The sequence below is a fragment of the Trachypithecus francoisi genome, unplaced genomic scaffold, assembly GCF_009764315.1.
Source record: "Trachypithecus francoisi isolate TF-2019V2 unplaced genomic scaffold, Tfra_2.0 Lachesis_group12, whole genome shotgun sequence".
Lineage (NCBI taxonomy): Eukaryota > Metazoa > Chordata > Mammalia > Primates > Cercopithecidae > Trachypithecus > Trachypithecus francoisi.
The window spans coordinates 86,922,187-86,936,041 of record NW_022681457.1 but is presented as its reverse complement, the minus strand read 5'-3'; the positions used below and the strand labels follow the sequence as shown (position 1 = coordinate 86,936,041).

General features: G+C 45.5%; 1 protein-coding gene across 1 annotated transcript in view; it reads right to left on the bottom strand.

Moving 5' to 3' along the window:
• Positions 1 to 13,855, bottom strand: part of EPHA10 (EPH receptor A10) — a 50,170-nt gene that overhangs the window by 15,923 nt on the left and 20,392 nt on the right. The window contains exon 6 of the mRNA XM_033227055.1: positions 3,854 to 3,987. Within this exon, the coding sequence (XP_033082946.1) occupies positions 3,854 to 3,987 (134 nt within the window). The remainder of the gene's footprint in view (positions 1 to 3,853; positions 3,988 to 13,855) is intronic.

The following is a 13,855-nucleotide window of genomic DNA, read 5'->3' as shown; positions in this document are numbered from 1 at the left end:
TTAGGTGAATGTGGGCTGAGTGGGAAAACCCAACCCCAATCATCTTGGGGGTTCCCAGGGATCTTTCCCTCGGATCCTCAGCCCCTGTCTTCACCACAAGCTCCCACCCACACTCTGTGGCACTTGTAGCTGAGAATAGCCCCACCTCTGCGTAAGAGAAATTTTAGAGAAGATGCCAGATCCTCCTTCCGGGGGATGATAGGATGAGGGCCACCAGGGCCTGTCCATCCAGGCTGAGCTGGGCCAGTGCCCTAGGCAGCCCTGAAGCCTCAAAGGACAGAATGAGAGAATGAGCCCTAACCCACGAACGCCCCCAATGGCGCACAAGGCTTTTCCTTTCCTTGATGTCTGATTTTCACAACTGTCCTGCAAGGCTCAGAGGACAGAAAGTATTATCTTATTTCTTTGTTTCACAGATAAGGAAACCCAGCTTAGAGGGGTAAAGACTCCCCCAAGGCCCCAGCTGGGGCTATCACTGATGAGCGCCTACTCAGTGCCAGCTTCTACATGAGACTCTTTACCTCCTGTGAGCCTCACAATGGCCCTGTGGAGTCAGCATTTCCACCTCCTTTTTAGGTGAGGTTCACATCAAGGAAGGGGCTGGTGAGCCCTCTGAATCCCTGCAGAGCCTGTGTTTTTTGCTTAACATCATGCTGCCCCCCACTCCACCCCAACACACCTGACAATGGCATACTAGATGCTCCTCCCGTCGTTTCATCCCTGCCCACACCTTATTAGAGTCCCTGCCATATTCACAGCCCTGGAAGGTTACTCTCCCCGCTAATATTCTGTGGCTCCAGCTTTTTGACCATAGCATTCAGGAATTGGGATGAACTTTGACCCAAGCTGGGCCAATCAGAATCTCTCTTCCAGGCATTTCAACAATCCATTGAAGGACAGAGAAGCAGTGGCTTCAGGACCTCCAAGGTAGGGCAGGCTAGGGGCAAGGAGGAGGAAGGAGCAAGGCTGCCCACCTGGGCATTGGCAATGTGCTGCAAGCAAGCCCCTCTGCAACGTGGGCTGGACTGGTGTGCAGAGAGAAAGGTTGAGATGAGAAGCACTGTGGCTCCAGAGAGGAGCTGCCGGACACCTGCCCAGGTCTAGTGGCCCAGCAAGGCTTCTGCTCAGCAGGCTCCATGAGAGTGCCCTGAAGCCTTTCAAAGATAGCACTTTTATACATACTTGATACTTGTTCCTTTTCTTTTTTTTTTTTTTTGGAGACAGCGTCTCGCTGCGTCACCCAGGCTGGAATGCAGTGTGGCCCAATCTCGGCTCACTGCAACCTCCGCCTCCTGGGTTCAAGCAGTTCTCCCTGCCTCAGCCTCTTGAATAGCTGGGATTAGCAGGGAGTAGCAGGCACCCACCACCATGCCTGGCTAATTTTTGTTTTTGTTTTTGTTTTTTTTGAGACGGAGTCTCGCTCTGTCGCCCAGGCTGGAGTGCAGTGGCCAGATCTCTGCTCACTGCAAGCTCCGCCTCCCGGGTTTACGCCATTCTACTGCCTCAGCCTCCCGAGTAGCTGGGACTACAGGCGCCTGCCACCTTGCCCGGCTAGCTTTTTGTATTTCTTAGTAGAGACGGGGTTTCACCATGTTAGCTAGCCAGGATGGTCTCGATCTCCTGACCTCGTGATCCGCCCGTCTCGGCCTCCCAAAGTGCTGGGATTACAGGCTTGAGCCACCACGCCCAGCCATTTTATCAAGACTGGGTTTCGCCATGTTAGCCAGGCTGGTCTCAAACTCCTGACCTCAGGTGATCCACCTGCCTTGGCCTCTCAAAGTGCTGGGATTATAGGCGTGAACCACCATGCCCGGCCTTGTTCCTTCTTTTTTGTTGTATTTGGGGTTTTGGTGGGGTTTCTTGAGACAGGATCTCACTCTGTTGCCCAGGCTGGAGTGCAGCAGTGCAATCACTGCTCACTGCAGTCTTGACTTCCTAGGCTCAAGCGATCTTCCTGCTTCAGCATCCCAAGTTGCTGGGACCACAGGCGCACACCACCATACCTGGCTAATTTCTTTTTTGTAGTGGTGGGGGGGTCTCACTTTGTTGCCCAGGCTGGTCTTGAACTCCTGGCCTCAAGCCATCCTCCCGTCTCAGTTTCCCAAAGTGCTAGGCTCACAGGTGGTAGCCACTGAGCCTGGTCCTTACTCCTCTTTTTGAGGGTTTTCATGCTCAACAGCCTGGGAGCATCCACCCACCTCAGCCTTGGGACTCTCGTCTATGCCCTGATCCTCAAAGTCCATTCAGTGAGTCCTTTCTAAGCACCTGCTTCCCAGTGTCCTTTGCTGCTGTCCCTAAACATCAGCATTCCTCAAGGCTCTGTCCTGGCCACTCTTCTCAGACACATTCCCCTTCTTGTCTCTCTCCTCCAGTCCCTTGGCAGCAGCTACTGTCTCTATGCTGAGAGCCCCCAACCCTCTCTCTCTCTCTCTCTCCAGGCCAGACCTCTCCCTTAAGCCTCAGCAAGTCCACCTGAGTGTCTCACAGGCCACCTGAATGCTAGATGAGCAAAATCAGGTTCATCAGCTTGCTCCAAGCCTGTGCTTCCACCTCAGTGCTTCTCCGTCTCAGTCAGTGGTATCTCATACTCTGGGTTACCCAGGTTAGACACCCAGCAGTGACTCAGGACTCTCTCCTCCTTTTCACTCACCCCCAACACTCACAGGTCTCAATAGACTTCTAGTATTCAAAAACTATTTTCAGCAAAGGAGTCCCTCATGTCATTGAGGAGTGAGTGAAGTTCTGACACATGTAGAAGCTGAAAGAGGTTTCACTTTAGTGAATATAATTTGCACCGAAGTGAGAAACAGTTTAATGGTAGCTTGCATATCAGATTTAAAGATAATAAATTGGCCCGGTGCAGTGGCTCACGCCTGTAATCCCAGCACTTTGGGAGGCTAAAGGTCAGGAGATCGACCTCACCTGAGGTCAGGAGATCGAGACCAGCCTGATCAACATGGAGAAACCCTGTCTCTACTAAAAATACAAAACTTAGCCGGGTGTAGTGGCGCATGCCTGTAATCCCAGCTACTTGGGAGGCTGAGACAGGAAAATCGCTTGAACCTGGGAGGCGTAGGTTGCAGTGATCTGAGATCACGCCACTGCACTCCAGCCTGGCAATAAGAATGAAACTCTGTCTCCAAATAAATAAATAAATAAAAATAAAGATAATAAACTTATGGGAAAAAGAGCAGATTGGGACGTGACTCCATTTGTTACATCACAGCTAAGCTGCAACCACAGATTGACAACGGATACAAGAGGTCAGCAAAAATCGGCACAAATATCCTATGGGGATCAATTGGCTATATGGAGTTCACAATCAAGAGTTCTGTACATATTTTATCACTGTAAATGCTGTGCTACACATTTTTTATATGACTGGAATTATAATAACTCATACATTTGTTCTGGAAAGCTGGCTGTTAAACATCTACCAGCACACCACCACACCTAGCAATGTGCTCCATGGTCAGGCATTTTTGTAAAATTAGAAATGATATGATCTTTCTGTGTCCTTTTTCTTTAAAAGGGCTCTACATATGGTACGTATAAGATACAGCCACACAAAATCTGGGCCGGGCCCCAGAGAAAGCTCTTTGTCAACTGAAACACTAAGTGACATGGGGGACAATGGAGATGGTTGGTGATGGAGATAGACCTGAGCTGAGAGAGGAAGAGCAGGAGTCCGGGGGAGGACGGGGAGACTCGAGCCTGGGGCCCCTAGGAGACGGGCGGTTATGTTTACAAAGGGAGTAACGAGGGCTTTTGCTGGAAGGACTGCCTCAAGAACCGGAAGCCCGGTGGGACAGGTGCGGAGCAGGCTCCAGGTCCCTCCCAGGCACGCACTCACCTTCTCGTAGTATCGGATCTCGTACTCCGTGCCATTGGCCCCAGGGGCTCCGGCAGAGATGGGCTCCCGCCACGACAGGGACACGCTCTGGGGTTCCACTCGGTCCCTGCGGATCTCATCCTCCTCCCAGGGCGCTGAAAGTAAGTAACGTGGGATTCTCCACCTTGCCCCACTGCACGGCAGGGCTGGGGCTGGGGGGAAGAGGGTGAGGCGTGCGTGGCTGTGGGACGGGACTACAGAGGCCTGGGGCGTGGTCTAAGGGGTTGTGGGCGGGGCTAGGGAACAGTCTGAGAGGCGTGGCCAAAGGGGAGGAGTCTGTGGGACCAGAGGAAAGAGGCCTCTCTGCCCCTACAGCCCTTTTCTTCATTGTCCCTTAGAGGAAAAGCATTAGGCCTTCTGCTGCTTGTCCACCCCTTACACCCCAGCTTCTCTCATGGTGGTTGGCTCTAATGCTCCAGGCTCTTTCTATACTTGCTGCAGCTTGGAGACATAAGAGAGCATTTAGAGGCAGAAAGATCTGCTACTTAATGATTCCAATGGTCTGACCAAGAGGTAATACACTTGGCCGGGTGCGGTGGCTCACGCCTGTAATCCCAGCACTTTGGGAGGCCAAGGCGAGTGGATCACCAGGTCAGGAGATCGAGACCATCCTGGCCAACACGGTGAAACCCCGTTTCTACTAAAAATACAAAAAATTTTTAGTAGAATTTTTTGTGTCATGGCGGGCGCCTGTAGTCCCAGCTGCTCGGGAGGCTGAGGCAGGAGAATGGCGTGAACCCGGGAGGCGGAGGTTGCAGTGAGCCGAGATCGTGCCACTGCACTCCAGCCTGGGTGACAGAGCGAGACTCCATCTCAAAAAAAAAAAAAAAAAAAAAAAAAAAAGAGGTAATACACTCGACAAACTAGAAATAGAAGGAAATTATCCCAAAAGAATAAAGGACATATATGAAAAGCCTACAGTGAGTATCATACCCAATGGTGAAAGACTGGAAGCCTTCCCTCCAACATCAGGAAAAGGGTAAGATGTCTGCTGTCATTACTTTTATTTATCATAATGCCAGAAGTTCTAGCCAGAGTAGTTAGGCAAGAAAAAGAAATAAAAGGCATCCAAACTGGAAAAGCAGCAGGAAATTTATCTCTGTTTACAGATGACATGATCTTATATGTAGAAAACCCTAAAGATTCTACACATGAAATTGTTAGGCCAGGCGTGGTGACTCGTGCCTATAATCCCAGCACTTTGGGAGGCTGAGGCAGGCAGATCACGAGGTCAAGAGATCTAGACCGGCCAGGCGGGTGGATCACTTGAGGTCAGGCCGAGGTGGGCAGATCACTTGAGGCCAGGAGTTTGAGACCAGCCTGATCAAATGGCGAAACCCTATCTCTGCTTAAAAAATACAAAATTAGGCAGGCATGGTGGTGCACACCTGTAATCCCAGCTACTTGGGAGGCTGAGGCCAGAGAATCGCTTGAACCCAGGAGGTGGAGGTTTCAGTGAGCCGAGATTGTGCCATTGTGCTCCAGCCTGGGCAACAAAAGCAAAACTCTGTCTCAGGGAAAAAAAAAAAAAAAAGAGAGAGAGAGATCAAGACCATCCCAGCCAACATGGTGAAACCCCATCTCTACTAAAGATACAAAAATGAGCTGGGTGTTGTGGTGCATGCCTGTAGTCCCAGCTATTCGGGAGCCTGAGGCAGGGGAATCACTTGAACCCGGGAGGCAGAGGTTGCAGTGAGCCGAGATCGTGCCACTGCATTCCAACCTGGGCAACAGAGCAAGACTTCATCTCAAAAGAATAAAATAAAATTTAGAACTAACAAACAAAATACAGCAATGTTGCAGAATACAATACCAATGCACAAAAATTTGTTGTGTTTCTATACACAAGGAACAATTCAAAAAGGAAATTAGGAAAACAATCCCACTTATAATAGCATCAAAAATAATAAAATACTTAGACATAAACTTAACCAAAGGGATAAAAGACTTTTATGCAGAAAACTGTAAAATATTGCTGAAAGAAATTAAATAAAACACAAATAATCGGAAAGGCATCCTGCGTTCATGGAATAGAACACTTAATATTGTTAAAATGTCTCTACTACCAAAAGTGATCTACAGATTCAATGCAATCCTATCAAAATCCCAGGCATTTTTTTGCAGAAATATGAAAAACATCCTAAAATTCATATGGAATCTGAAAGGACCGTGAATAGTCAACACAATCATGGGAAGGAAAAATAAAACTAGGCCAGAGGCAGTGGCTCACACCTGTAATCCCAGCACTTTGAGAGGCCAAGGTAAGAGAATCACTTGAGGCCAGCAGTTCAAGACCAGCCTGGGCAACACAGTGAGACTCCATCATTTACAAAAACCAACCAACAACAAAACCTACACACACACACACACAAAGGTAGAGTCCTCACATTTCGTGACCTCAAAACATATTTCAAAGCTACAGTAATCAAAACAATATGGTACAGACATATAGACCAATGAAGCAGAATACAGAGCCCAGAAATAACTCCTCTCCATGTATGGTCAAATGATCTCCCACAAGAGTACCAAGGTTATGCTATACAGAAAGGATAGTCTCTTCACCAAATGACACTGAGAAAAGTGAATATCCACCTGCAAAAGAATGAAGTTGGACCCTCACCTAATATCATATACAAAAAATGAACTCAAAGTGGATTAAAGACCTAAATGTAGGATCTGAAATGATAAAACTCCTAGAAGAAAACACAGGAGAAAGCTTCATGACACTGGATTCGGCAATGATTTCTTGGATATGACACCAAAAGCACAGGCAGCAAAAACAAAAATAGACAAATGAGACTATATCAAACCTTTGCAGGGCAAAGGCAACAATAATCAGAGTGAAGAGGCAATCTTTGAAATGGGAGAAAATGCTTGCTAATCATTTATCTAAGGGGTTAATATCCAGAATGTATAAAGAACATCTAGAACTCAATAACAAAGACCAAATAGCTCAATTAAAAAATAGAGACAGCGGGAGTGGAGAAGGAACAAAGAAATCTATGACTGATTGTGATCAATTAGTTGTAAACAACACTACACTCAGACCAGCTTGAGTAGACATTTCTTCAAAAAAGATATACAGGCCGGGCAGGCGCGGTGGCTCTTGCCTGTAATCCCAGCACCTGGGGAGGCCAAGGGGGCAGATCACCTGAAGTCAAGAGTTTGAGACCAGTCTGGCCAACATGGTGAAGCCCCGTCTGTACTAAAAATACAAAAGTTAGCTGGGCGTGGTGGCGTGCACCTGTAATCGCAGTTACTCAGGAGGCTGAGGCACAAGAATTGTTTGAACCTGGGAGGCGGGGTTTGCAGTGAGCTGAGATCACACCACTGCACTCCAGCCTGGGCAACAGAGTGAGACTCTGCCTCAAAAAAAAACAAAACAAAAAACAAAATAAAAACATATACAAAAGGCCAAGAAGCACAGGAAAAGATGCTTAATATCATTAATCATCAGGGAAATGCAAATCAAAATCACAATGAGATATCACCTCACATCCTTTAGGATGACCACTACCAAAAATATAGAACATAACAAGTGTTGGCAAGGACATGAAAGAATTGGAACCCTTGTACACCATTGTGTAGGAATGTAAATTGGTAGGAATGTAAATTGGTGCAGCTGCTATGGAAAACAATATGGAGGTTCCTCAAAAAATTATAATTACTATATGATCTAGCAATCCTGTTTCTGGGCATATATCCAAATGAACTAAAATCAGGTCTTGAAGAGATACTGCTCACCCATGTTCATTGTGGCATTATTCACAATGGCCAAGAGGTGGAAGCAACTTAAATGTTCATAAGTGGATAAATGGATAAAGAAAATATGGTGTATACTCCATGGAATACTATGCAGCCATAAAAAAGTATGAGTTCATGTCCTTTGCAGGGACATGGATGAAACTGGAAACTATCAATCTAAGCAAGCTATCACAAGGACAGAAAACCAAACACTGCATGGTCTCACTCATTGGTGGGAGTTGAACAATGAGAACACATGGACACAGGGGAGGGAACATCACACACTGGAGCCTGTTGGGGGGTGGGGGGCTGGAGGAGGGATAGCATTAGGAGAAATACCTAATGTACATGACGAGTTGATGGGTGCAGCAAACAACATGGCACATGTATACCTATGTAACAAACCTGCACGTTGTGCACATGTACCCTAGAACTTAAAGTATAATAATAAAAGAGTAAAAAAAAAAAAAAAGAAAAAAGAATATGTGGTGTATACATACAAGAGGATATTATTCAGTCCTTAAAAAGAAGAAAATTCTGTCATACGCTACAGTATGAATGAACCTTGAAGACATTATGCTAAGTGAAATAATCCGTCACAAAAAGACAAATACTGCATGATTCCACTTATGTGAGGTATCTAAAGTAGTCAAACTCTTTAAAACAGAAAGTAGAATAGTAGGCCAGGTGCAGTGATTCATGTTTGTAATCTCAGTGACTCATGCCTGTAAACCCAGCACACTTTGGTAGGCCAAGGCCGGTAGATCACTTGAGGCCAGGAATTCAAGACCAGCCTGGCCAATGTGGTGAAACCCTGTCTCTACTAAAAATACAGAAATGAACCAGGCATGGTGGGGGGGCACCTATAATCTCAGCTACTTGGGAGGCTGAGGCAGGAGAATCACTTGAACCCGGGAAGCAGAGGTTGCAGTGAGCCAAGATTGCACCAGTGCCCTCTAGCCTGGTTGATAGAGTGAGACCCTGTCCGCCTCCCCCACCGCCCCCAAAAAAAGGAAGTAGAATGGTAGTTGCCAGGGGAGGGTGCTGGGGGTAAAGGAGAGTTGTTGACTGGATATAGAATTTCAGCTTTGCAAGATGAAAAAGTTCTACACCCCAGGTATGGGAGCTCATGCCTGTAATCTCAGCACTTTGAGAGAGCCAAGGTAGGGAGGATCGCTTGAGCCCAGGAGTTCAACACCAGCCTGGACAACAAAGTGAAACCCTGTCTCTACAAAAACATCAAAAAATTAGCTGGGCATGGTGTCACACACCTGTGGTCCCAGCTACATGGGAGGCTGAGACAGGAGGATTGCCTAAGACCAGAAGGTCAAGGCTGCCACTGCACTCCAGCCTAGGCAATACAGCGAGACCCAGTCTCAAAAAAAAAAAAAAAATTAAAAACATTTAAAAAAGGAAAAGAAAAAGTTATAGAGATCCATTGGACAACATATCTAGTTAACATTACTGTACTATACACATAAAATGGGTTAAGATGATACATTTTATGTGTTTTTTACAATAAAAAAAAATGATGCCCAGGTCACAACCCAGAGCAAACAAATCATCATCTCTGTAGGCTGGAGCTCAGGGATTAGTTGTTTTATTTTTTAAGTTTCTTGGTGATTCCAGTGTGCAGGCAAGTTTGAGAACAGCTGGTCTAGATGATGTCAGATGTACAGCAGCATACACACACATACACACACGTATGGGAGGTGATAAGGCCTGAGGTTAGTGTTCAGCAAAGGAGTTTCCAAGAGAAGATGGCAGGAAGGCAGTGGGAGAAATGGTTCCAGGGCTCAGAAAAGGTGTCTGGGAGAAAGATGGAGATGCAGGAGCCATGAGAAGGTGAAGGGATGAAACCGTCCAGGGAAAATGCATAGAAAGAGAAGAGGAAAGGCTTTCAGGGAATAAGCCTGAGAAACGCCAACATTTAAGAACCAGGCAAAGGAGAATAAGCTTGACAAGAAGCAGCCAGAGAGACAGGAGGAAGACCATGGTGATGGAAGCCCAGGGAAGAGAATATTTAGGAAGGTTCCCTCCTGACTTTTCCAGTGGTCAGCCCATTATTGGTCCACAAGCAAGTGATCTTACTCCCTGATCCTTGGTTTCCCCATGTGTAAAATGGGAACAATGATGACACCTCCTAGGCTTGCTGTGGGAACTTCATGAAGTAATGTGTATGAGGGACTGAGCATTCCAGCAAGAGGAGCTGGCGCTGGGCAATGTCTTACGCTGACAGGAGACAGAGGAAGATGATGATTCAAACTTCCCACTGGCTTTCATAAAGTGGACGTTCCTGGTGCCTTCGGGGGATTGAGGAAAGTACTGATCAGACAGTAATAAGGCAAGGAAGTGGAGACAGGGAGTAGGTGGCTCAGGCTCTGATAAGTGCGTGGATGTGGTTTCTAGTCTTCAATGTTATATACATCTAGCAGCCTCCACTCCATGTCTTTCCCAAATTCCAATTAAAACAAAGACACAGTAAGAGCTGAAAACCTACACCATCACCATAAACTAGTCTTGACAGCTGATCGCCAGAATGGGCGCTGAAGAGAAGAGTGGCATATTTCTACTTTGATTAAGCCAGTGGGACTAGATCAAAAAGTGCAATTGTAATGAATCCCCAGGCTACACTGCCCACAGAGTAGCTTTGCCTCTCATTCTAAAAATAACTCGAAAAATCCTTTATTCTTCCATTCAGTGTCTGACCCTTTTAAAAAAAAAAAAAATTCAGGTCTTTGTCAAGTGGACAATGCACAGCCAGCACTCTACTGCAGAGCTGCTTTCGAGGAAGAGTGCTCTTCCCTATCTCCCAGGGGCACTTCTCAGCCAAAATTCACTTTGAGATGGCAGCTCCCAGAAAAGACCTGAGCACAAAGGTGAGAGGAGTGATGAAGCATTCTAGGAGGTGGCAAAGTTCCTTGTGAATTCAGATAGGGGCAGAGATGGGGAAGGGAGGCTAGAAATGTCAATTTTGAGCTACAGTTGTGGAAAGTATCAGATGGCCGGGATAGAGAGGATAGAGAGGTAGAAGATGGTTCCATTTCAGCTCCGAAGAGATAATTAGATGAAAGCCTGATAAATCCTGCTAATGGAGTTAAAAACTAACACCCAGCACCTGCTCTCCAGCTGTAGCTTTGGGATAGGAATCAGCCAGCACCCAAGTGGGGCCAAAGTTGCAGCAGATACTATTAGAAACCTAGTCAACAGCCTTGTTCCCTTTCCTGCTAGTTGAGCTGAATTTTTGGTTCAGAGTCTGTCTCTCCATAGGTGACTTGGGTAAATTCTGGTTGTTCTAAGACATTTGTGTGCACTCATTCCCTTTGCCAATGAATGGTTTAGGGTTGGGCTTTCAGTCCAGTTCTGGTCAACAAAAGAAGTTAGCTGGAGACATGGGATTCAGAGAAGTTTCTTGCTTTTGAAAAGATACCTGCAAGGAAGAAACAGCTCTTTTTCTGCCTCTGAATGGTAAGGATGTGACATCTGGAGCTGCTGCAGCCACCTTGCTACCATGAGGGAACCAGCCTATGTGATAAGAATGGCAGAGTGGACAGACAGAAAAAACCTGGGTCCTTGAGGACACTTTTGAGCTGCTGAATGAACCAAGCTCTAACTCTAGCCCTCTTATGTGAGCTAAGAAATCATTTAAGTTAAAGTCAGTTAGGGCCTAGCACTGTGGCTCATGCCTATAATCCCAGAGCTTTGAGAGGCATAGGTGGGGGTCTTGCTTGAGGCCAGGAGTTAGAGACCAGCCTGGGCAACATAGCAATACTCTGTCTCTACAAAAAAATTTAAAAAGAAAAAAAAAAAGTTAGCTGGGCATGTTGGCACATGCCTGCAGTCCTAGCTACTTGGGAGACTCAGGTTGGAGGATCACCTGACCCCAGGAGTTTGAGGTTACAGTGAGCCTATGATCATGCCACTGCACTCCAGCCTGAGTGACAGAGTAAGACCTTGTCTCTAATAATAATAATATAATAATAATAAAATAAAATCAGACTGAGATTTATTGTTACTTGCAGCTGAAAACCTCATAACGAATTCAAAGGGCAATTCACGCATCTTTTTTGTTGTTGTTAACAAACACCAGCTATCTCCTTACTCAAGAACAAGTAAACAGAAAACACCAGAAATTGGATATATGAAAAAATATTTCAGAATAAGGGAATAGCAACATTATTCTGAAGATTCAGGAGAAGCAGATCTTGAAAAGTGATTTAATATGATAGACAGTAAGTAAAACGCTCTGGCACTTCAAGAAGAAAGAAAACACAGCCTCCACCAACTAGGTACAGAAGGTCATAAGGAGAAAACAGATGGAGAAGAAAAAGAAACAAGATGAGAAGAGATAAAAGTGGAGAAACTGAGAAGGCCTGGGTGAAGAAACTAAAAGTGCATCAGCAAAATTGAAATATTTAAAATAAAATTCATTACAAATACAAGGAATTTTAACAAAATCACAAGTAGAATGCAAGACGAACCCCTCTCAGTCTTTGGAACATCAAGTAAAAATTAAGAAGGAACTACAACAATAACTCGTGATGGTTTAACTGATGATTGTTTTACAACGGTGTAAAAACAATACAACAATTCTATCTTTGCACTTTCAATACAGTATTCAATAAATTACACGAGATACTCAATGTAAAATACTCATTGTAAAATAGGTGATTTTGCCCACCTGTAGGCTAATGTAAGTGTTCTGGGCATGTTAAAGTAAGCTAGGCTAAGGCATGATATTTGCCAGGCTAGGTGCATTAAATGCATTTTCAACTTATAATATTTTCAACTTAGAATGAGCCTAATGGGACATAAGCCTGTCATTAAGTTGAGGAAGATCTGCATATATATAGATAGATAGAGATAGAAATATATAAAGAGAGAGAGAGAAAAACAACTACACTATAAAATAGTGCACATTGTTTTAAAGTAGCCATGAAATAGTTTAAAATTTTTTTTTTTTTTTTTTTTTTTTTTTTTGAGACGGAGTCTCGCTCTGTTGCCCAGGCTGGAGTGCAGTGGCCGGATCTCAGCTCACTGCAAGCTCCGCCTCCCGGGTTTATGCCATTCTCTCACCTCAGCCTCCCGAGTAGCTGGGACTACAGGTGCCCGCCACATCGCCCGGCTAATTTTTTGTATTTTTTTAGTAGAGACGGGGTTTCACCATGTTAGCCAGGATGGTCTCGATCTCCTGACCTCGTGATCCACCCGTCTCGGCCTCCCAAAGTGCTGGGATTACAGGCTTGAGCCACCGCGCCCGGCCAGTTTAAAAATTTTTACCACGTACGAACCTCCATGAAGCACTACAATCAGCAACATAAAGATAAACAAAATAAAAGCAAGTCATCTGGAAATAAAAGCACATCCTCTAAAATAATTTGAGTCAAAACTACAACACTAAAACACAGAAATGTTAACCTTGGACTAAGCAATGGTTTCTTAGCGATGACACCAAAAGCACAAGCAATCATTCAGAATAAATAAATACATTCGACTTCATCAAAATTAAAAGTTTTTGGCCAGGCACAGTATTTCACACCTGTAATCCTTTGGGAGACTGAGGCGGGCGGATCACGAGGTCAGGAGTTCGAGACCAGCCTGGCCAAGATCGTAAAACTCTGTCTCAACTGAAAATACAAAAAAAAATTAGCTGGGCATGGCAGTGTGTGCCTGTAATCCCAACTACTCGGGAGGCTGATGCAGGAGAATCGCTTGAACCCAGGAGGTGGAGGCTGCAGTGAGCCGAGATCGCGCCACTGCACTTTAGCCCATCTAAAAAAAAAAAAAGCTGGATGTGGTGGTGTGCACCTGTAGTCCCAGCTACTCCAGAGGCTGAGGCAGGAGAATTGCTTGAACCCAGGAGGTGGAGGTTGCAGTGAGCCGAAATTACACCACTGCACTCCACCCTGGGCAACAGAGCAAGACTCCATCTTGGGGGGGGAAAAAAGAAGAAACTAAAAGCTTTTGTGATTGAAAGACTATTCTCAATAAAGTGAAAGCCAAACCACAGAATGGGAGAAAATATTCACAAATCACGTATCTGACAAAGTTTGTATGGGTTAAATTGTGTCTCTAAAACAGATATGTTGAAGTCCCAACCACCACCCCCCCATCTCAGAATGTGATCTTATTTTTACAGAGGTAATCAAGTTAAAATGAAGGCATTAGGGGCCAGGCGTGGCGGCTCATGCCTGTAATCCCAGCACTTTGGGAGGCCAA